Source organism: Arachis ipaensis, chromosome B09 (assembly GCF_000816755.2).
Source record: "Arachis ipaensis cultivar K30076 chromosome B09, Araip1.1, whole genome shotgun sequence".
Classification (NCBI taxonomy): Eukaryota; Viridiplantae; Streptophyta; class Magnoliopsida; order Fabales; family Fabaceae; genus Arachis; species Arachis ipaensis.
This window is the reverse complement of record NC_029793.2, coordinates 125,604,593-125,627,977: the sequence shown is the minus strand read 5'-3', so window position 1 is coordinate 125,627,977 and position 23,385 is coordinate 125,604,593. Positions and strand designations below refer to the sequence as shown.

The 23,385-nt window shown below is 36.5% G+C and overlaps 1 protein-coding gene across 1 annotated transcript; it reads left to right on the top strand.

Annotated features, from left to right (window-relative positions):
- LOC107616037 (putative uncharacterized protein DDB_G0286901) lies at positions 19,673-20,605 on the top strand. Its single transcript, XM_016318042.1, has one exon. The coding sequence runs from the start codon at positions 19,673-19,675 to the stop codon at positions 20,603-20,605; it is 933 nt and encodes a 310-aa protein (XP_016173528.1).

Below are 23,385 nucleotides of genomic sequence, written 5' to 3'. Positions count from 1 at the left end.
AGATGCTGAAGGGTGACGCAGAAGCAACCGAAATGTGCAACATTGCTGGGTTACGGGGCTTGGTAGAGTTGTATGTGGTCCACGATGTGGGCGATGCGGAGCCGTTTCCAGAAGTAGGTTACGTTGACGTTGGGGGAGTTGCTGAAGAGGGAACAGATGATGGACTTGGCTTGGTTGTTTTCGAAGAGCACGGGGCTGAGGCAGCAGAGGTAAGTAGGGAACCTAATAAGGCATGCAACCGAGGGTGGAGATGTGGGGGATAAGTTTCGAGTAGATGGAAGTGACTCCAATGATGAAGACAGTGAGGACCCTAAGTATATGCCATCTGATGAGGAGGGGGACAGTGCAGGAGACGTGCACTTCACTTATAATAATGGGGATTATGAGGGTGATAGTGAATTTGATGAGGATAATTCTATGCCCAAGAAAGCAACTGCTGGCAAGGAAAAGGGGAGTGGGATAAATCAGTTTAGTGATGAGGATGGAGCAGATAGTGATGAGTTGGAGATAGACCACATGATTGGTGGAGATGAGGGGGATGATGAAGATGCTGAGAATGATGCCGATGATGTATCAAATCGTGGGGGTTAAAGGTTTCCAGTTCATAAACCTTTGAAGGATATGAGCAGCTATAGATGGGAGGTAGGAATACTTTATACATCCAGACAAGAATTTAAGGAGACTGTGCTGGCATATGCAGTTCATACGGCTAGGAGCATCAAATTTAAGAAGTGTGATTTGGTCAGAGTTAGAGCTGTTTGTTAGAAGGACTGTCCATTCCGGCTCTATGCACATAGGGTTGGGGATGAATCCACCTGGCAGTTAAGAAGCTTGAACCTCCAACACACCTGCATGCAAACACATAGGGTTGGGATACTGCACACTAAGTGGCTTGGAGCCCAGTTTAAGAAGAAGGTAGAGTCTAATCCTAGGATTAAAATAAGGGAGTTACAAGCAAAGGCACACAAGAAGTGGAATGTAACTGTGACCAAGTCCATGGTAGCCAAGTCGAAGCAAGAGGCATTAAGTCAAATTCAGGGTGCATTTAGGGAGCAGTATAGAAGGATTAATGATTACTGTGCAGAGCTTCTAAGGGCCAATCCAGGTTCATCAGTCAGCTTGAAAGTGATTAGGAGCCCAAATTTTGCCCAGGAGGTCCAGAACCCCGAATTGATGAACTATTGTGTATTCCAGAGATTGTATGTCTGCTTCAATGCATGCAAGAAGAGCTTCCAACATTGTAGACCCTTTATCAGTTTGGACGGGTGTTTCTTAAAGACTCCTCAGGGTGGCCAGTTATTGACTGCAATAAGAAGAGATCCTAATGACCAGATCATTCCAATTGCTTATGAGGTGGTTGAAGCTGAGACAAAGGATTCCTGGGTTTGGTTTCTGAGACACTTATCTGATGATTTGGGTGCTGAGAAAATTGAAAAGTGCACATTCATATCAGATCAGCAGAAGGTGAACATTAATTTGAAAGTGCTTTTGAAGTTTATGACTTATGGTGAACACTATACTAATTAGCTGGGTTACCTTTCTAATGCATGGCTTGTTACCAGCTCTTGACGAAGTCATCCCAGGAGTGGACAACCGATACTGTGTGAGGCATCTCTATAACAACTTCAGGAAGAAATTCCCTGGATTGGAGCTGAAGAATCGAATGTGGAGATGTGCAAAGTCTACGCACTGGAAAGATTGGGAGAAGGAGATGAAGACAATGAGACTCAAGAGTGAGGGTGTATTTCGGCACTTGAACAGCATTCTACCCAGGTTCTGGTCACGTTCTCACTTTTCATTTCATTCAAAGTGTGACTCCCTTGTTAACAACATGAGTGAGAGTTTTAATGCTGTCATAGTTGAGACTAGAGAAAAACCAATTGTCACTATGTTAGAGGACGTTAGGGTCTATATAATGACTAGATGGGCTGCCAATAGAGATAGGATTAAACTGTACCAGGGTAACATCATGCCAACAATTAGGAAGAAGTTAGAGAAAAGGGCAAAGTATGCTAGGGACTGGAGGCCATTTTGGTTAACTGCTAGTAAGTATGAGGTGATGTGTGGGTTAGACAAATTTGTTGTAGATTTGGCTGCTGGTGAGTGTTCCTGTAGGAGGTGGCAGATGAGCAGGCTACCCTGTTCTCATGCCATTAGCTGCATAACATTCAAGGGTTTGGACTTGGAGTCGTTTATGGATGACCATTACAAAAAGGATGCTTACCTGAGGTGCTACCAGAAAGTGATACATCCTCTGAATGGGCCAGATCTGTGGCAGAGATCCCAGTATGATTATGTCATGCCACCACCATATCGGAGGCCAAGTCACCGGCTAGTTAAGAAGAGGAAGCGAGGACCTGAGGATGAGGATAACAGAAGCCAAACTCACCTTTTCCGTAGGGGCCAAACACAGAGGTGCTCTAACTATGGTGCTTTAGGTCACAAGAAATCAAGTTGCACAAAGCCTAACAAGAAGGTATGTTCTTTTCTGCTATAGCGTTCAGTTTGGTTTATATTAAATTATGCTAAAAATGTTCCTAATTTTTTATTTTTCTCACAGGTCCAACCTGCATCTCAACAAGCTAGCAAGGGTCCAAAGAGAGGTACTAAGGTTGCAAGCTCACAACCCCCTGGCCAAACAGTTCAAAGAGGGAAACTTAGCAAGAAATCATGCTCTCAACCCAGCCCTGCAACAACTCATTCCAACACAGCAACAACTCATTCCAACACAGCAACAACTCAGCCCAAGAAACCAGTAATCAGGCTCAGGAAGTTGGTAGCTAGGCCCACTGATCATTCAACTCAGCCCAAGAACCAAACCAAAAATGAAGCAGGGCCTGCACCACCTCAGTCCAACCCTAAATCTCCTTCATCTCAACCATTGCCTAAGAGCAGTGCAGCAGCTTCCTCCACTAGCAAGAAGGACTCACACAGTCAACCAACTGAGAGAAAGTGGTGTTTTTTTGTTATCTAGACTGGTGCACCTCATATTCCAATGCAAAAACTGAAGCTAATGGCAAAATTGCCTCCTAGTACATGGGGCAATCTTTAAAGAGGATTAGTTATGCTTTTGGCTGTTATGCTATTTTATTAGGCCTCAAACAATGTTATGTTGTTATTTTGTTATTTTGTTATTTTGTTATTTTGTTCTATGTGGTTAACTGGTTTTCAGTTTGTTTATGAACAATGTTGGTCTGTGTTTTTCTGTTTAAGTGACAACTATAAGTCTGTAATTGGCCATTTTGGCTTATGGATGGTGTTATGAATGACTTTAATTGTCAGTGTTTTAAGGTTCATTGGTTTGTGTTTTATCTTGGTGCACATATATCTACTTTATAGTATTTCAACACATAACCTCTGCTTCATGATTGGAAATCAGCACAACACTTTCATTCATATATTCAAACATGTTCACAAAGGATACAGCACATAAGATCATTGTAACATTAACAGTAACCTTATCAAATAACCAAAAGAACACAAAAAAATGCAACAAATAATGTTCTAATCATCTGCTGATTAACTGCATTCCATATGATTGCCTTAAATTGTGTGAATTATGTAGCAACAAATACAAAAATCCAATCCACCCAACTACCCCTAAAGTAGCTACAATCCTCAGCTTCCATTCGACATCCTTCAACCTTGTCTTCAAGGTTGTAATTTTCTTCCTGCTTCTTGCAATCTCAGAATCTTGCTGTGCTCCTCTAGCTTCTGAGTCTGTCCACCTAAAGAAATCACAGGCATCATGAACCTATCACCACCTAGAATTCATAAGATGAAGGAAACCCAGATGGAGAAACTCAATCTCACAAATTAGAGGCCAACAAAATACCTCATAGTAGACACAACCCCAAAATCGTTGGCCTAGGTTGTCCTTCGTCGTTGAGGTACGCAGAATCGGCCTCTCTCCATGCCCACATACCATCTCCTTCAGGTGATCGAATTCGACCCGATCTGGAACTCTGGGAAGCCATCCAATCAGCGTTTCCGTCCCCTTCCTCCACTTTGTCGAAGCCTAGCGTAGCTTTCTTCCTCTGAGCCTTCAATAGAACACCATCCTCTCCTCCCTCTCCCACAACATTCTCTTTTATTATTATTATTTGATTAATAAACAGTTAAAGAGAGTAACGAACTTAGGAGCATAATTGTCCGCCGGATCATTTTAAAACAACTATGAATTTCGGGATGATTTTGTTTAAAAAAAAAATTTAGAGACGAAACAAATTTTTGGCCCTTACGTTAGGGACCAAAATCAAACTTAACCCTTTCATAAATTTCGTTTTGTAGATATAGTCTAATAAAAAGGCAATACATTATTTAAATTATTGTAAGAATACACGATTTATTTGATAATGGGCGATATTTTTGCTTAAAGTCCAATGCGTGTAGCATCTTTGCTATCGACGAAAACTTTTTCAATTGATATAGTTTTTAAGATGACTAATTGCTCCTGACAAAATATCCATACCACCAACATAGTAATTCTAGCCTCCTCGGAGATTACTACAACAATAAAAGGACAATTCAATAAAAAAAAATGAGAGACATCCTCTTCCTCGAAAGTCGAATCCTCGTGTGTAAATAAAATAAAATAAAATAAAGTAGAGAACAGTGTAAGCCAAATCCTATTTCTACCCTTATCCATTTATGACGACATTTTGCATTTTGTAAAGCCTTTATATCGCAGTATTACACCGGTCCTTTTTATTGTATTGTATTGAGATTATAATTATTGAAAAAAGTTTGGTAATCAAAATTTTTCGGTTATAATTATTATATTTAAGAACGTTAATTATAATATCAATTACATTAAATAATTGCAATTGATTCTTTGTCCGTTATGGTATTTATCATCAATTATTGGAGATATGAAACATGAAACATACCCTAATATATACCTTATGTTAATTCAATCATGTTCATTCAAAAATCACAAGAATAATACCATTACAAGCGCAATAGTGTATAAACCAAGAAATTTTACAAGAAATCGTCTTTATCATTGCAATTTGTATGGCAATTGAATTCGACCTTAATACAGTACCTATGGCAGAAGGTGCTGAAGAATTTGAACAACAGACGGACTCACCCGACGAGATTGTTGTCAGTCAATCAATTTCTGAGAATATGAAAAACTATACTAGCTCTGATGAGGTATGGTAATAACTCAGATTATTTTTTGTGTATTTTTTACGCGCATTTATACCTATACTGTACTATTTAGTGAACTACCAATTTTAGCACTTTAGTTATATGCATAACATTCTTGATCATTATTTGTTTGCTATTTATGTAAAGAAAAATAATTTTTTTATTATTTTTGTTATATTTTTAATTTTTAAAAATATTTTTGTCATGTTGATCTCTAAAATAAGAAGTATTTTTTTGAGTAATTAAATTTTTTTGGTAATTAGTATTTAAATCTTTTAAATTTGCTCACTAATTTTTTTTTTGTTAAATAGAAAAAAGAAATAAATAAGACAACAAGAAGAAGAGACTAAGCACTATAGCTTATTGGTCTAAAATCCTGCCAATTATGGCCTTTTTGTTTATGCTGTTTATCTTTTATTTTTTTTTTTTGCATATGTGGACAAAGAAAATAATATTTATTTAAAGGATAAAGTATATTTTTTGTTCCTAAAATTTGGCAAAAGTTTCAAAAATACTCCTAAGTTTTATTTTGTTTCAATTTTGTCCCAAAAGTTTTCGATTCGTATCAAATATACCCTCGACGGCTAAATTTTCAAAAAAATTTAAGACCAATCTAACAACAATGCATGAAAATTATGCTTGATTTGCTTGTATTGAGGGTTGTTCTTATGAAATTGTTGTTGAATTGGTCTTAAATCTTTTAAAAAATTAGTCGTCACGGGTATATTTGATACAAATAAAAAATTTTTAGGACAAAATTAAAACAAAATAAAACTTAGGGGTATTTTTAAAACTTTTGCCAAACTTTAGGGACAAAAAATATACTTTATCCTTATTTAAATAAATACTTATGTTATTTTTGATATAATTAATCATGCTTTTAATTCCTTCTTCTTATGATTAATTAGTTATCAAATTATGGATTTTTTTTAATTTTAATTTGCTTAATAACAATAATTTTTTAGAAAATTCAAAATAAATAAATATATAAAAATTATTTTATCATGACCAGCCCATTAATCCATAAAAAAACTATAAAATTTTTATATTGTCTTTTTAAAAGATTGGAACATTTTATTTTATTTATCGACAAATTTTTATTAGACAAAAAAATCAAAATAGACATATCATGTTTTTATGTCTATATATAAAGTATTATTTCTATTGTTATTATTATTTCAAGCAACAGCATAGTCATACAATGTTCGCTATATCAAGTATGATACTAATTGTATTCTCAGTTATACTTATATTGTACTATTTAGTGAACTGCCAATTTTGACACTTTAGTTATATGCATAACATTCATGTAAAGTTCATGCTTTATGCAATCAATAAGTTCATATGAATAACATCCATAATTACATGAAGTTAACATCCATGTTAAGATAGATAATAAAACGAAATTAGCACCTAAAATTACAGTAGTGTGTTTTATTTGTTATACTCGATAGTGAAATTAGCCACTTTTGTATAGTTAACTATTAGGTAGAGTTTCATTTTTTTTTTTCAAGTCATAAACCAAGCCATTGGTGACGAGGAGCTAGATCCCGAGGAGGGAATGTGCTTCGGCACATTAGAAGATGCGCGTACATATTATTACCGATATGCGGCTAGGACTGGATTTGTCGTCAAAATAAGAACCACCGGCTGGGAGACTAGAAACGATTAGAGAGTAGTTGTTAATCAGGCTTTGCATTGTAATAGAGATGGATATCGCATATCTCGTGTAAAGGCACCCAAGAGAAGAAAAACGGTGGCCTCAACAAACTGCAAAGCCCGTTGCTATTTGGCATTGGCTAAGATGACAGGACAGTGGAGGATTTCTCGAGTAGAGGTATCCCACTCACACTCGCTTAATCCGAAGCTATCTAGAATGTTCTCAGCAAACCGTCAGCTAAGTATGCATGTGAAGGACCTGATACAGTAAAACGACCAAGCTGGCATTAGACCGAGTAAGACGTACCAGGCATTAGCCAATGCCGTCGGTGACCCTGCCAAACTCACCTTTATGGAGAAGGATGTTAGAAATTATATTAGTCGTCACTTATGCGTTTTCGGGGATGAGACGGATCAAAAAGAGATACTTAAGCACTTCTCACAAATGAATGAGCTCAATCTGAACTTTTTCTTTGAAATGGATGTAGACGAAAAACATAGCATTAGAAATGTGTTTTGGACCGATGCTCGGTGTAGAGCTGCATGGGAATATTTTGGTGATGTCGTGACGTTTGACACTACTTACAAGACTAATAGGTACCAAATTATTTTTTTTTGTTCGACTTAATTAGATTTTTTTTTCAGCTAAGGCATTTGGAGTTTCCACCTACATTACTTGTTTTTATATTTCCATTGTTCAGGTACGACATGTCGTTCGGGTCTTTCGTAGGTGTCAACCACCATGGGATGTCTACGCTTCTTGGGTGCGCATTGTTGCAAAATGAGGACACTCATACATTCCAATGGCTTTTTCGTACTTAGTTGAAGTGCATGGGTAAGGCCCCCATATGTGTTATAACAGATCAATCCCTGCAGATGCGTTCTGCATTAGAGACCACATTACCACACACACGCTATAGATGGTGCATATGACATATCCTAAACAAGATACCAAACAAGCTGGTAGGTTACTGTCGTTTCGATCAACTCAACACATGCATGAAGAGGATTGTGTTTGAATCCAAATCTAAGGACTCATTTGAGAGAGATTGGCACAATTTTATTGAAGAGTATGATCTCCACAATTCTAGGTGGCTAAATGGTAGTATAATCTTCCAGTTCATTGCTGCCTCTGTGTGGCTTCTTTATAGATGTTATTTTATAGTCAATATGGATGTTGCACATATGGGTTAACTTACGCTATTTTTTTTTTTTGCATTTTTTGTTTTCCCTATTCATTGGCAGATATGTTTACTGACCGACACATATGGGTGCCAGTATTTTTCAAGGATGAATTCTGGGCTGGCATGAGGAGCACACAGCATAGTGAGAGCATGCATTCGGTTTTCAATAATTACTTAAACAGTAAGAGCTCTTTGTTTCAATTTGTTCGCCAATACCAAAACTGTGTTATAAACAAACAGTAAAAGGAGCTTGAGTATGACGCTGCTGATTTAAGGGGGATTATCCCTTGTGTTTCCAGCTCACCAATAGAGAAGCAGTTCCAGAGAGAATATACAAACTCCATGTTTCGAGACGTTCAGGATCAATTTATAAAAAAGGCCAATTGTGACATCTCCTCAATCAACCATCATGGCACAAGTATAGTTTGTGAAGTTGACCAACAAAAGTTGGTGTTTGACATGTTAGTGTATAGCAGATACCAAGTTGTGTATTGCTCGCAGTCATCAGAAGTTCAATGTGATTGCTTTATGTTCTATGCTGCTACAGTCTTGCTGTTCTTCTATATTTTCGTGTAACAACAGTGTCCTCACAATACATTCTATCCCAATGGAGTAAGAATGTTAGTCAGAGACACACATACATCAGGAGTAGCATTGACATGGACCGTTCTGATGAAAGCATGACCATTTTTAGGCAATTGTGTTCTGATTTTTACAACGTCTCATATCTTTTTTTATTAGGCATTCTTGTAATTAATACTTAATATTCCTTTTTATAATTTGATTTTTATATATAAAAATACAATAAAGATTAATAATAATTATAATATCAATTATATTAAATAATTGCAATTGATTCTTTGTCCGTTATGATATTTATCATTAATTATTGGAGATATGAAACATGAAACCTATCCTAATATATACTTTATGTTAATTCAATCATATCCATTCAAAAATCACAAGAATAACACCATTGCAAGCACAATAGTGTATAAGCCAAGAAATTTTACAAGAAATCGTTTTTATCATTGTAATTTGTATGGCAATTAATTTCGACCTTAATACAATACCTATGGCAGAAGGTGCTGAAGAATTTAAACAATAGACGGACTCATTTGACAAAATTGTTGCCAGTCAATCAATTTCTGAGAATATGGAAAACTACACTAGCTCTGATGAGGTATGGTAATAACCCGGATTATTTTTTGTGTATTTTTTAGCACTTTAGTTATATGTATAACATTCTTGATCATTATTTGTTTGCTATTTATGTAAAGAAAAATAATTTTTTTATTATTTTTGTTATATTTTTTAATTTTTAAAAATATTTTTATAATGTTGATCTCTAAAATAAGAAGTATTTTTTTTAGTATTTAAATTTTTTTTGGTAATTAGTATTTAAATCTTTTGATTTTGCTCACTAATTTTTTTTGGTTATATAAAAAAAAAGAAACAAATAAGACAACAGGAAGGAAAGACTAAGCACTATAATTTATTATTCTAAAATCCTGTCGATTATGGCCTTTTGGTCTATGCTGTATTTTTTTTTGTGCAAATGTGGACGAAAGAAATAATATTTATTTAAATATGTGAAGTTGACCAACAAAAGTTGGTGTTTGACATGTTAGTGTATAGCAGATACCAAGTTGTGTATTGCTCGCAGTCATCAGAAGTTCAATGTGATTGCTTTATGTTCTATGCTGCTACAGTCTTGCTGTTCTTCTATATTTTCGTGTAACAACAGTGTCCTCACAATACATTCTATCCCAATGGAGTAAGAATGTTAGTCAGAGACACACATACATCAGGAGTAGCATTGACATGGACCGTTCTGATGAAAGCATGACCATTTTTAGGAAATTGTGTTCTGATTTTTACAACGTCACTCAGGATTTCGTGGCTACTCCAGAGGTTGCTGCTATATTGCGTGATGCCATGGATAGTGCTCGGCACAAGCTCAAAGAACACAAGGAATCCGAGCATCAAGTTGCACATGTACCAAGTGCAATTAACTCACATACGCGTGATGAGTGTCCCGTTAGCATGGATGAGCTACAGGGCCCACGTTGTCTTCCTACGCGAGGTCGTCCAATGTCCACCAGACTTGGGACAGATCTAGAAAAATCTATTAAAAAGAGGGCACGCAAACACAAGAACACTCACAATCACAACAAGGTAAATATGAGATCTACCCTTTTTTCACGTCATTTGTTTATTTTAAGTGTGTTGAATGGATGACAAGTTATGATGTTATTTTTCAATATGATTTGTGTGTTAAGGGACCTAATGGTAATGCACAATCGTCTCCTACCAATGTGGCATCTTCCTACAAAGATACACAATGGGCTTGTTCAGAAATGACAGACAATTTGGCTACACACTCTGGTTCCTTCATATCACTATTGAATTCATTCCATAACGCCGAACAATTGTGTATGTGTACCTAGTGTATTTTTCATAGCATTAATGTCATGTCCATTTATTTATTGTTTCCTCTTTTGTTTTGTTTTTTAATTTTTTTCCACAGGAAGCATTTTTGGAGGATTCGAAGTTTAATAGCACTATATATCATAAGCATTAGAGTTTAGCAACTACTTTGTGCTTTGCCCATGCTTCAACTTTATTTTACGTTATCATGATTTGGTGGTTTATTGGGTTTATTTTATATATTTTAATATACTCAACTTTATTTTACCTTACTACAACTTCATATACCATTATTAAACAAAATATAATAACATACTTGGGCAACTACTATACAAGTTTTTTATTCTTTTACTCTTTTTTACCGTTATTATTTGTTACTAATATTTAAAATAATAAATGTTCAGTTAATAATTTGATCATTATGATAATTTGGTGCATTACATGAAGTTTAAAATTGAATTTTAAAAGCATCCGTACACAATAAGGTCTTTATTTTATTATTTAAAAAATTAGACATCAAAAAGGCATATCTAGGTATGTATTTTGTTTACATCCAATAACATCCTCTAAATTATTAGAATAATAACCACGATCGAGCATTTATTGCTTGGGCATAGATATTTTTAGCTGGCTGTTAAGTATGGATAATTTTAAAGTTCAATTAAAAAATTTTGAGTAGATATTCGAAAGAAAGTTCAAACTTCAATCAACGTGTTCTCGATCTGAGCAAAAACAAGCCAAACACATATAAAAAAATAAACTAAGAATTTAAAAATAATTTTTTTCATACATAATTATTTACTATGATATTGAATTCTTGTGTTTTTTTTTTCAGTCCAAATCCAAAAACATTCGCAAGTATTTCATGATAAAATCCAGTAAATCCTGCAACCATATTAACCGTAAATACACACAGCAACTCTAGTCCTAATTAATTGTTTGTAGATATATTTACCCTGCTATATTCCATGATAACATCCATTAAACACAAAATGAGTCGATGCAATCCAAATCTTTAATGGCTAATTTTACCGAAAATATATACTCAACAAGATTATTGTGGATAATTTTTTTCCTTTTCTCCCTATTTTATTTGGGGATTGCTTACCATGGTTCGGTAGTCCAAAATACCGCGCAATTGAATGAATCGATATGGAAATTTTTCTTGTTCTGACGATCAAAGACTTCTCATCCCGACTATATAATGATGCTAATGCCACCATCATATCTTGGTTGACAGCCCATTCAGGCACATATTGCTGCAGCCAGCCAAATTCCATGTTCTATACCTCCATTATTTTCTCTCTGCCCGAGTCTGAACCTAATTGCTTTATAACTGAAGCCACGCAACATGACGAGCACCTAGATACCAATGTTTTCTACACAAACATTCATAATCAGCACAAAGTGACAACGAAGAAGAATGTCAATTTTAACATTTACTATTAAAAATTTAAAACACAATATCCCGAGTTTATAGTTAATTCACCGCTAACCATTCAACGTACCTTTTTTGGTCCACCAGTTTTTTTTTTTTGCGGTCCTCTTTCGAGAATGTTATTCTTATGTGTCTCTTTTTTGCTCCTAGTACGAGCCATGCCTATTTCTTGTTCTTTGAACACATGTTCACAAGCAACTGCTATATATACTCAAATAACCCACTTAAATTAATCATTAACTTACCAACATGTTTATCAATAGCATAGATACGCTAACAACTTTGCTTAGTATAACATCTATGATTGAAACATATCTTGCTCTATCATTATACTATCACAGTAGCCCTTCAAAATACCATTTACATGCCCAAATTTTTGAGAGTTTACTGTTAATCTCTATAAAATTTTAAATTCGATACCCACCTGAACTAACAACTTTGCTTGCAAATAACTTTAAACAAAAGTATGATATCAAGAGATTACATATGAAATTATGATCCTCTCTCATATCCCATTCTCTATTTCTATCGTGATTGTTGTGATAACCACACTAATTAGGTTAGTTCAATACAAAAATCATGATTATTTACTATGTATCCATCATTCTCATAATCATTTCAGTAAAGTAACTAATCAAAATTCAATGAATTAATTTGTTTAACTATATACTATTATTTAAATAGTCATATATGTATGTATGTTCAGTTTTTAACAGACACTAATAAAGATAAAGCAATTCACACTAAAAAAATTTCATGCAAAATTCTAACTCAATCTTTTATAAAGATAAAGCAATTCACACTAAAAAAATATCAAGGCATAACATCTCTATTGCATCCGTATCTAGAAGGTTTTTTTTCTTTACATGAATAAAAACAAAAATCTGAAAAAAAAAATAATTTGCCACTAACCTTAAGTACTCCTAATGTACTCCCACTATGGTTAACTACCATAATCAGTCAACTATTAAAAAATACATAATCTAAGTGACCGACATAAAAAATACTTTATTCATATTTTTTTTCTGTCTCATGGTAGAATTGACAAAGAGAAAAAAATGAAAGGTACCTGAAGCAGCTAGAATGAAAGCGATTTCATTTTTGCTCTACTCCTTCGCCTCAACTTTATCATCTAGAGACACAATTGCGGCTTTTTCAGTGGAGACCTTCAAATTATGGAGGTAACCTGAATGAAATGGCTATTTTACATTAGTCACACAGTTAATAACTTGAAAGAAAGTACAACACCAAGCATGCAAAATAGCAAATCAATCCACGGTTGAATAGATAAAAAATTAGTGGAACGGTAACACTCTAGAAAAATCATGGATTCTTATCAAAATGAAAAAAAAAACTTTTTTGATGCCTTCCCTTCACCTCTAGCTCAAAATGCCATCTTTGCAAGTTTTTTCCTTTTTCCAAACCCATCAACGTGAGATAAAGACCAAAGTTTTCATCGTTAACATCGACTCCAGTCGCATGCAACAACTAATAATGGAGCCCCAATATGCCAATTAATCGAAACATAAAACTATATAACATACCTATAGGAGTCGGAGAAAAGGCTATGCGATGCTCAGCTTTTTCAGTGGAGACTTTTGAAGTATGGAGGCAACTTGAACGAAATGGCTGCTTCATATTTGTCACATTATTAACTACTTGAAAGAAAGCACAACACCAAGCACGCAAAATAGCAATTCAAACCACGGTTGAACAAATAAAAAATCAGGAGAATCGTAACACACCAGAACAATCATGGCTACTTATGAAAACAAAAAAAACCCTTTTTTTGATGCATTCCCTTCATCTCCACCCCCAAAACGTCTTCTTTTTCAAGCTTTTCCCTTTTTCCTTATCCCAAACCCATCAACGTGAGATAAAGACCAAAACTTTCATCGTTAACATCGACTCCAGCCACATGCAAGAACAGATAATGGAGCCCCAATATGCCAATTAATCGAAATATGAAACTAAATAACATACCTATAGAAGTTGGAGACAAGGCTATGGGATGCTCCGATGACGAAGCTGCTGGGTTTCTTCTCTCTGCGTCTTTTCGTTTTTCTCGGTTGTAGGGTTATGGATGGAATGAAATGGGGAGAAAAGTCTTGATCTTTCACTCGGGTTAATTTTGTAGTATTTTCGGATGTTAATCCACTTGACAAAAATTGTATTTTAATTGAAATAAATATAGATGAGAGATTTTTAGGGATTTGATTGAGAGAAAACTGAAATTAATTTTGGGAATGAAATTAATTACTCCCGGCATAGAGAAAAAGGTAGACTGACAAGTATGTTATTGATAAGCAAGTGTACTCCACTCGCTTATCATGAGACTGGCATTTATTCTGTACTATATATATATTATACATTATTTTTTGGCTACTTAGCACTACCCAAAATGAAATTAGCACCTAAAATTACAGTAGTGTGTTTTATTTGTTATACTCGAAAGTGAAATTTGCTACTTTTGTATAGTTAACTATTAGGTAGAGTTTCATTTGTTTTTTTTTCTTTTTTTTCCAGGTCATAAACCAAGCCAGTGGTGACGAGGAGCTAGATCCCGAGGAGGGAATGTGCTTCGGAATATTAGAAGATGCGCGTGCATATTATTACCGATATGCGGCTAGGACTGGATTTGTCATCAAAATAAGAACCACCGGCTGGGAGAGTAGAAACGATCAGAGGGTGGTTGTTAATCAGGCTTTGCATTGTAACAGAGATGGATACCGCACATCCTGTGTAAAGGCACCCAAGAGAAGACATTAATAATTTAATAATTAATAAATTATTTTAAGATAAAAAGTATCAATTTAATTTATAATATTTGAGTTGAAAATCAAAGTGGTTCTTAACCTTTTTTATTATTAAAAAATTATCTCTACCATTTTCAAAATCTTTTGATAGGGTATCTTTTTCAAAAGTAATAAATTATCCTTCTTTACTTGCCTTAAAATTAGTTTATCACTAACTACAATAGAAGTGGCAGATAGCGGCAGTTGATTTTTTGAATTGCAAAGATTTACTGCCTGTTGCTAAACATATAGCAACGGTTGATTGACCGTTGAAACATATGGCGGCGGTTTTTTGTGACTGCTGGAATAACCGCTGCTAAACGGTATTAAATGGCGAAAACATTTTGTGGCGGTTAATGGCCACTGCTATTGACTAGAACTGATTTGAAATCCTATCTCGCGGTAGTTGAAAACGCTATATCTGTCATAAAAAATTATAGTTTTTGCGGCGTTTAATAGTAACCGCCGCTAAATTTCATAATTTTGTTTTCTATTTAGATAGTTTATTTGAATTTTCATTTCATATCACAATTACCATTTAAAAACTTTTTAATTTGAAGATGTTACGTATTAATTTAACTGATTATGTTTTTAATTATAATAAAAAAACATAATTCAAGTAAAACACAATGCTAGAATAATTCAAATTATATATATAAATGCCAAAATAAAATAGTTAATAGCAATTTGTCCTCAAAGTGCACTGTTCATGAAGCAAACAAAAAAATAAATTGTTAAAAGATCTCTATCTATTTTGTTGCGCTCCCCAAAGACTTCAACTCTGCAACAATGTCAGGTGACAAAGTGTCTCTTTACTGTTGGATTATGTATCTCAACAGATTCTCCATAGTCTGTCTCTTTGCCTTCTCTTCTGTTGTCTATGCCTTTAGTTCTGTTGCCGCTACCTTCAATTCTGTAATCTCCTTTTGATACTCTTCAATTTACACTCCAGAGTTCAATTCTTGTGTAGTATTACAAATAGTTTTGGTTGGACATGGTCCAAAAGCCAACCCCCCGAACTCGTGTTGAATGCTCCTTTTCAAGGACTTGTGCAAATGAATCATTATGTGAAATCTCCTTCGAAGAACCATCTTGGCTCTCGATATTCGCAATCACTTCGTACAAACATACCAAAATTAGGTTATTGTGATTTCAAAGTTAGCAACATGAATATGATGCATTAGCATCTTTACTATCTTAGCTAGTTAGTTTAAGTAGTTTTAGCTTAATTTCATTCACTTTCTTTAAAATAAACAAGCATTCTGATGAGTATTACCTCCATGCATTAAAATACCAAGAACTAGGTAAATGTTGGCCAAATTCATGCAAATAATTCAAAGAAGCTTATAAATGCATTAGTATGAATGAATCTCTTGAAATTGGGTGCATAGAATAGCAATACATTGAGGAAGTTTCTTTGGTTTATGTTAGGTGATGAAACAAGAAGGCTTGAGAACACTTCAAGCTTGGTAAGGAAGCAGAGGACTTGCACGTTGCTAACTTGGGTTACTACTGGCGTGTTTGGCAACAACTCAAGGCAGCAAGCATGGAGCCATGAGGAAGGGTGGCATGTTGCCAACTCCAAGAACAAGGGCGTGTTCCATAACAACGCCAGGAGCACCCCATAGGAAGAAGCATGCACGTTGCCAACGCCAAGTTCTATAGGCATGTTTAGTGACAATGTAGCAAGCAACCTTGGAGAGCAATTCCAAAGCTTCGAGCACGTTGCCAGCCTAGAGATGAGGGGCGTGTTTGAGGACAATGCAGGCAAGAAACGCAACAAGAAAGCTTGGTTCGGGAAGGAGATAGCCATGGATGATAGCTTGAGCACGTTGCCAACGTTGAGTTCCGAAGGCGTGTTCAATGACAACGCTAGGAAGCTTGACAAGGAGGATGAAGTTAGCACGTTGCTAACTTGGAGTTATAAGGGCATGTTCATCAACAATGCCAGCAGCTAGGCAACCTTGGAATGAAGTAACCCACGTTGGCAACTTGAAAGAACAAAGGAGTGTTTGCCAAAAACGCTGGTGAGCTGGACAGCCTGACCTTACCTTCTTCAATGGAGCATAACTTGGGCTACAGAAATTCAATTGACATGCTTTCAGTTGTGTTAGAAAGCTGACATTCAGAGCTTTCCAACGATATATAATAGTCTATAGTGAAGCATGAAACTGAAGCTCAAATCAGAGTCATCTTTAGGCCCCAAAAACAAGAATAAGGAGTTGACATCCAAGGAAGCATAAATGGCAAAAAGAGGTTCGAGCACGCTGCCAACGTGCTGGAAGAAGGAGTGTTTGCCAAAAACGCTGGCAACCCTGGCAGCCGGAACTTACCCTCTTCCATGGAGTATATCTTGAGTTGTAGAGCTTCAAATGATGCACTATCAACGGCATTGGAAAGTAGACATCCAGAGCTTTCCAATGATATATCATAGTATGGGTTTGACATTCGTTTGAAGCTTCAAAAGCTGGCTTCATTTCGAGCTTCAGAATCTGAAGGCGTTGGCACCTTGGAAGAACAAAGGCGTTTTCACCAAAAACGTGTGCGATTTTGGCAGCCTGACCCTGTCTCCTTCAAACAAGAATAACTTGAGCTACAGAGATCCAATTTGAGTGCTTCTAGTTGCGTTGGAAAGCTGACATTCAGAGCTTTCTAACCATATATAATAGTCTATGGTGGAGCACAAAATTGAAGCCAAATCATGGTCATCTTTATGCCCCAAGAACAAGGAACAAAGGGCTTGAACCTCCAAGGAGCACAAGAGCACGTTGCCAACTTGCAAATCAAGTTAGCAACGTTCTCACTAAGCCCCAGCCCAGAAAATCCAAAAGCACGTTGCCAACGTGCTACAACACTGGCGTGTTTGCCAATAACGCCCCTCACTGGGCCAGAATTGATGACAACTTGCTCTGCTTCCTCTGTTCCTCACAAAGGCCAGCAACTGCACTCCAAGGAGCAGCGAATTCAACAAGGATAAAGCCCACATTGCTAACCCAATTGAGGATCTCTCTAAGGGCTCTTAGGACTAGTATAAATAGAGAAGGAGTTTGTACTTTAGGGGGACTTTTACACTTAGACATTTTTACTATAACACTAGCATTTTTACTTTTTCTCACCTGTCTTCTATTTTGTTTTTTTTTCTTGCAACTTTGAATTTCAGTTTAACGGATCTTCTTCATTCTTCTCCATTCATCATTCTTCTCTACACTTAGTTAAATTTTCATTCTTGCAATTGTTGTTGAATTTAGAGCAATGATTCACTAAACCCCATTTTCATTAGGGGGAGGAGCTCTGCTCACTTGAATGGGTTGATAATTTTTCTTTTCCTTCTTAATTCAAGTGGTTCATCTAAGAGGAAACTCTTGTTCTTCACAGATTCAATCACCATCGAGAGAGGGATTGAATCTATATGAATTGTGTGGTGAACTTGAGAAAGGAGCTACATAATTCAGTTTAGAGTTCATCCTCTCATGGTTTCCTTGATTAATACACTTTGGGTTGGTATGTGAGATGTAACCACCCTTAGTTGAGATCCTGGAAGTTATGTGGCATGAAGGATTAGCAAATTGAGCTTTATCTCTTCTCATGAACAATTAGATCACGAGAGTGGCAATTGGTTGTGTTGAGAGAAATTGAGTTACCAAGAGATTGGAACTCAATTACTTACAATATGCCATGGATCTATACCCATGATTGAGAAGGAATTGATCAACATCAATTCATGAGAATTTGCATCTCTGATCCCTAATGATCTCTCCCATCATTAATTCTCATTTCTTTTGTTCTTTAGTTATTTTGAATACCCATTACCCAATTCCCTTTTACATTCAAGCAGTTTAACATTCCTTCTATTTAGATCCAATCTTATTCTGTTTTATTATAATTTACTTCTCTGCTCTCTACAATTCATCACTCTACTTTCTTGCAATTTACTGTTTATGTCATTTAAGTTTCTTGCAATCTAAGTTTCCATTATTTACTTTCAGTCATTTAATTTACCTTCATTACTTCAGTTCTTTAAATTTCTGGTTATTTAATTCCTTGCAATTTCTTTCAAGCATTCAAATCTCATGAAATTAAAACAATGTCTGCTTAACTAGAATACCATTTAACTAAAGTTGCTTAATCCACCAATCTCCGTGGGATCGACCTCACTCCGGTGAGTTTTATTACTTGATGCGACCCGGTATACTTGCCGGTAGTTATACGTGAAATTAAATTTTTTACGTATCAAGTTTTTGGCACCGTTGTCGGGGATTGGAAAAGATTAACAATGATTAAGTGAATGGTAGTCTAGATTAAGCATTTTTCTTTTCTTTGTTAAGGCCCACTAACTGTTTGATATTTTGTTTCACTAACTTTAACTTCACTCTAGCAATAGAGTGCTTTACTTGTGTTGTTGGTTTGTGTGTGTTGTATGTCAGAGGCAAGGAGAGGAGTATCTACTTCTTTTGATCCTGAGGATGAGAGAACCCTCCGAAGGTTAAGAAGAGAAGCAAGAGGAAAAGGGGTAATTGGTGAAGAGGATTCAGAAGGAGAAGACCAAGTCATGGAGGGCAATTTGCATAACCCCCTGAAGGCGTTGCTAACAACAATGGACCACCTAGAAGGGTGTTGGCCTCATACACCATCCCTGATCTAAGACATTGTGGGAGCAGGAGCAGCATCGTCACCCCAAATGTCCATGCCAATAATTTTGAGTTAAAACCCCAACTCATCACTTTGGTACAGAACAATTGCTCCTATGGAGGGGGCCTCTTGAAGATCCTAATCAACACTTGTCTATTTTTTTGAGGATATGTGATACGGTTAAGACAAATGGAGTGCACCCAGACATTTACAAGTTGCTGTTATTCCCATTCTCTTTGAGGGATAAGGCAACTCAATGGTTAGAGATATTTCCCAAAGAAAGCATCAACAATTGGAATGATCTTGTGAGCAAGTTTTTAGCCAAGTTCTACCCACCTCAAAAGATCATTAAGTTGAAGACAGAGGTCCAAACTTTCAGGAAAATGGAAGGGGAACCATTGTATGAAGCCTGGGAAAGATACAAGGCTTTAATGAGAAGATGTCCGCCTGACATGTTTAGTGATTGGGTCAAACTCCAAAACTTCTATGAAGGCTTGACTTTGGAAGCAAGGAAAGGATTAGGCTACTCATCAGGAGGATCACTCAATATGATGAAGACTGCTGAGGAGGCTCAAGACCTCATTGAGATTGTTGCAAACAATCAATACTACTACTCATCAGAGAGGCATCATAACTCAACCCCAAAGAAAGGTGTGATGGAGCTTGAAGGTGTTGATGCTATATTGGCACAGAACAAATTGATGCACCAACAGATCCAACAGCAAATGGAAATAATGGCGAAGAGAATAGATGGCCTCCAAGTAGCTTCAGTGAGCACAACAAGTCAACCTTCAATTGAATGGGGCCACGGTGAAGTAGGAAATGTTGAGCAGCAACAAGAACAAGTTCAATACATGCAGAATGCTTCAAATTCTTCTCAGAATGAATTCCATGGTGACACATACAACTCATCCTGGAGGAATCACCCCAACCTGAAGTGGGGTGAGAATCAAAATCAGTGGCAAAAGAACAACAACTCCAACCACTCCCGCAACACAAACAACCAAAATTATTCATCTAACAACACTAACCAATACAAGAAACCACAAAACACATATCAACCACCCCACAATAATTCACAAAGTCACCAAAATAACTTTTCCACACCACTATTCAACTCACAAAATGCCCACCTCAATGCCCTAAACAACTTCCAGCAACAACAATCACACCCTATCATACCACCAATTGATCATCATGAAACTAGGATCTCAAGTCTTGAAGCAGCCTTGCAAGCCCTTACCCAAAACACACAGTCACTTGCCCAGACCACTCAATGTTTAGCCAAGGGGCAAGAGACTTTGATTAAAGGATAAGAGAGACATGAAACCACCATGAAGAACCTTGAACGACAATTGGGACAATTGGCCAAACAAGCTGAACGGCCAACCAATGTTCTCCCAAGTGATACAATCCCCAACCCAAGAGACACAGGAAAAGCCATAAAGTGGGAGGAGTGTAAAGCAATCACATTGAGAAGTGGGAAGAAGGTTGAAACAGAAGCCATCACTCAGGAAGAGCACAACAAAGAAGGCCTAAAAGGAGAGGTAAAGGAGCAAAAGCAGGAGCAAGAAACTTCCACACAAAGTGAGAAGTTAGCTAAGAAGGAGGCAATGAAAGCATACCAACCAATGATCCCATACCCTCAAAGGCTCAAGGGAGAGAACAAAGAGAAGCAATACTCCAAATTCCTGGAGATATTCAAGACACTGCACATCAACATCCCCTTCATAGAAGTACTTGAACAAATGCCATTATTTGCAAAGTTCATGAAGGAATTGTTGACAAAGAAAAGATCCTTGAAGGAGGGACAAATGGTTGTAATGACCAGGGAGTGTAGTGCCATCATCCAGAAAGGATTGCCAAGAAAGAGGAAGGACCCAGGGAGCTTTCATATCCCCTGCACCATAGGTAACATGATGATTGAGAGAGCATTTTGTGACCTTGGTGCAAGCATAAATCTAATGCCTCTATCTTTGATGAGGAAGCTTCAGATTCATGAATTGAAACCCAGAAAAATAGCCCTTCAAATGGCGGACAAATCTATTCAGCAAGCACTTGGGGTTGCGGAGAATGTATTGGTAAAGGTGGACAAATTTTTCCTCCCAGCTGACTTCGTCATCTTAGACATAGAGGAAGATGAAAACACTCCTATTATCCTAGGGAGACCTTTCTTAGCTACTGCCAGGGCATTGATAGATGTTGAAAAAGGAGAATTGATGCTAAGGGTGCATGAAGAGCATATAGTATTCCATGTCTTCAAGAATTTGCAAGATTCCACCCAAGAGGAAGAGTGTATGAAGATTGATTCCATAGATCTAAACTTGAAAGAGGCACCTAATGAGACACTCCCAATGCACTTAAGTTCATGCTGGAAAGGAAAGGAAGAGGTAGAAGTGTTGCAACAAGCTCAAAGAATAGAGGAGAAGCTACAACCAAAGTCTGCATTTGAGATTCTCGGCAAGGACATTCCAAAAATTGAGGTCTCAAAACTTGAATTACCTTCTGAAAAAGAAAAGAGTCCCAAGAAGAAAGTGCCAAGAGGATGGAGAAACAAGAAAATCTCCACTGAAGGTTTCTCACCAGGGGATAAAGTGATGCTAACTTACCAACCAATGGAAACATCTCCACACTTTTCTGGATATTACACAGTGAATAAAATCCTCTCACTTGAACATGTGGAAGTCATCAAGAAGGATACTGGAAGAAAGCTCACGGTGAGAGGGGAAAGATTAAGGCACTATGATCATCCTCCTCCCTAAAGAGGGACAACCGTCAAGCTAATGACGATAAAAGAGCGCTTGTTGGGAGGCAACCCAACCTTAGGTAACTACTTTTTCATACCCTTCTCAGAATAAATGGTTAGTTCAACTTCTATATATTGCAAGGAATTAAGTTTGGTGTTCCATACCAATGTGATTGTATCAACAAAGAAAAATATTAAGGGTGAATACATGGTACTAAGTTTGGTGTTCCACCAACATTCATGGAAAACAAAGTAACCCTTGAGACAATTATGAATAATCACAAATTCCAAACAATCATAGAAATTGACTAAGCCTGCATTTCATTTGTTTACCTTTTAGTTCTGCACTTTATTTCTTCATAGGATTAAAGCACATGAGGTAGTATATAGGCATGAAAGATGCACTCTATTTGGCATATAGAAGTAAGCAAGGAACTAAGTTTGGTGTCTAGACACCACTTGTAGTTCAAAAATTCATAAGCATACCTGCATGCTAACCATCTTTCAAGTGCTTGGGGACAAGCAACTTTCAAAATTCATTGTAGGCAGTCACTTCAATTTTTGGAAGGATTAAGCATCATCAACCAAAGAGGCAAAGAAGGATGTAAAGACCAACAATGATGATGATAAGGAGTAAAGCAAGTGAACTCCAAAAGGTTGTATTGTTAAGTGATTGTCTTTTATTTAAAATTGTTATGATTGAAAGCAATATTGCACCCCTGCTTGTCTGCTTAGCATAATCTCTTTAAAAGTTCAATAACTAAGATGCTAAATACATCATAGCACCATACACTTGAAAATCTGCTTACACTCAAGATCCATAAATTGAAAACAGAGAACATTTCTTTGAAAAGAATGATTGAGGAGTCAAAAATTTGTTTTGAGGCAAGCAAAAGGTTAAGAGAAGTGGTGGTTCTAGTTGTATGATTGTATATTGAGGTTGCATGTTTGTGAAAACCTGCATGGGAGCTCATAGGCAGGAAATAGAGTTCAAAGAAGTATTGTGGAGATTCTCAAACATCTTTTGATCCAAGAAGCATCAAAAGAAAACAAAAGAACATGGCAAAAGGCTCTGAGCATCAATTACTAGGAAGAAAAAGAAAGAAATAAGAACTCAAAGAGTTGTTATCCTAGTTAAATGCTGGTGGTAGAATTGTGTCAAAGAGAGAGGCTTGAGCAAGTAAATCCTAAGGGGTGCTTCAACACCTAATACCTTAAAACCAACTGGTTTGGGAGTATTGATTGAAAGCTTATCTAAAGAGCCACTTTGAGACATGACACTTAGAGTCAAGGCCAAGACACAAAAACTATAAGACTGCTTCAAGGTGATTACCTATAGAGAGATTTCCA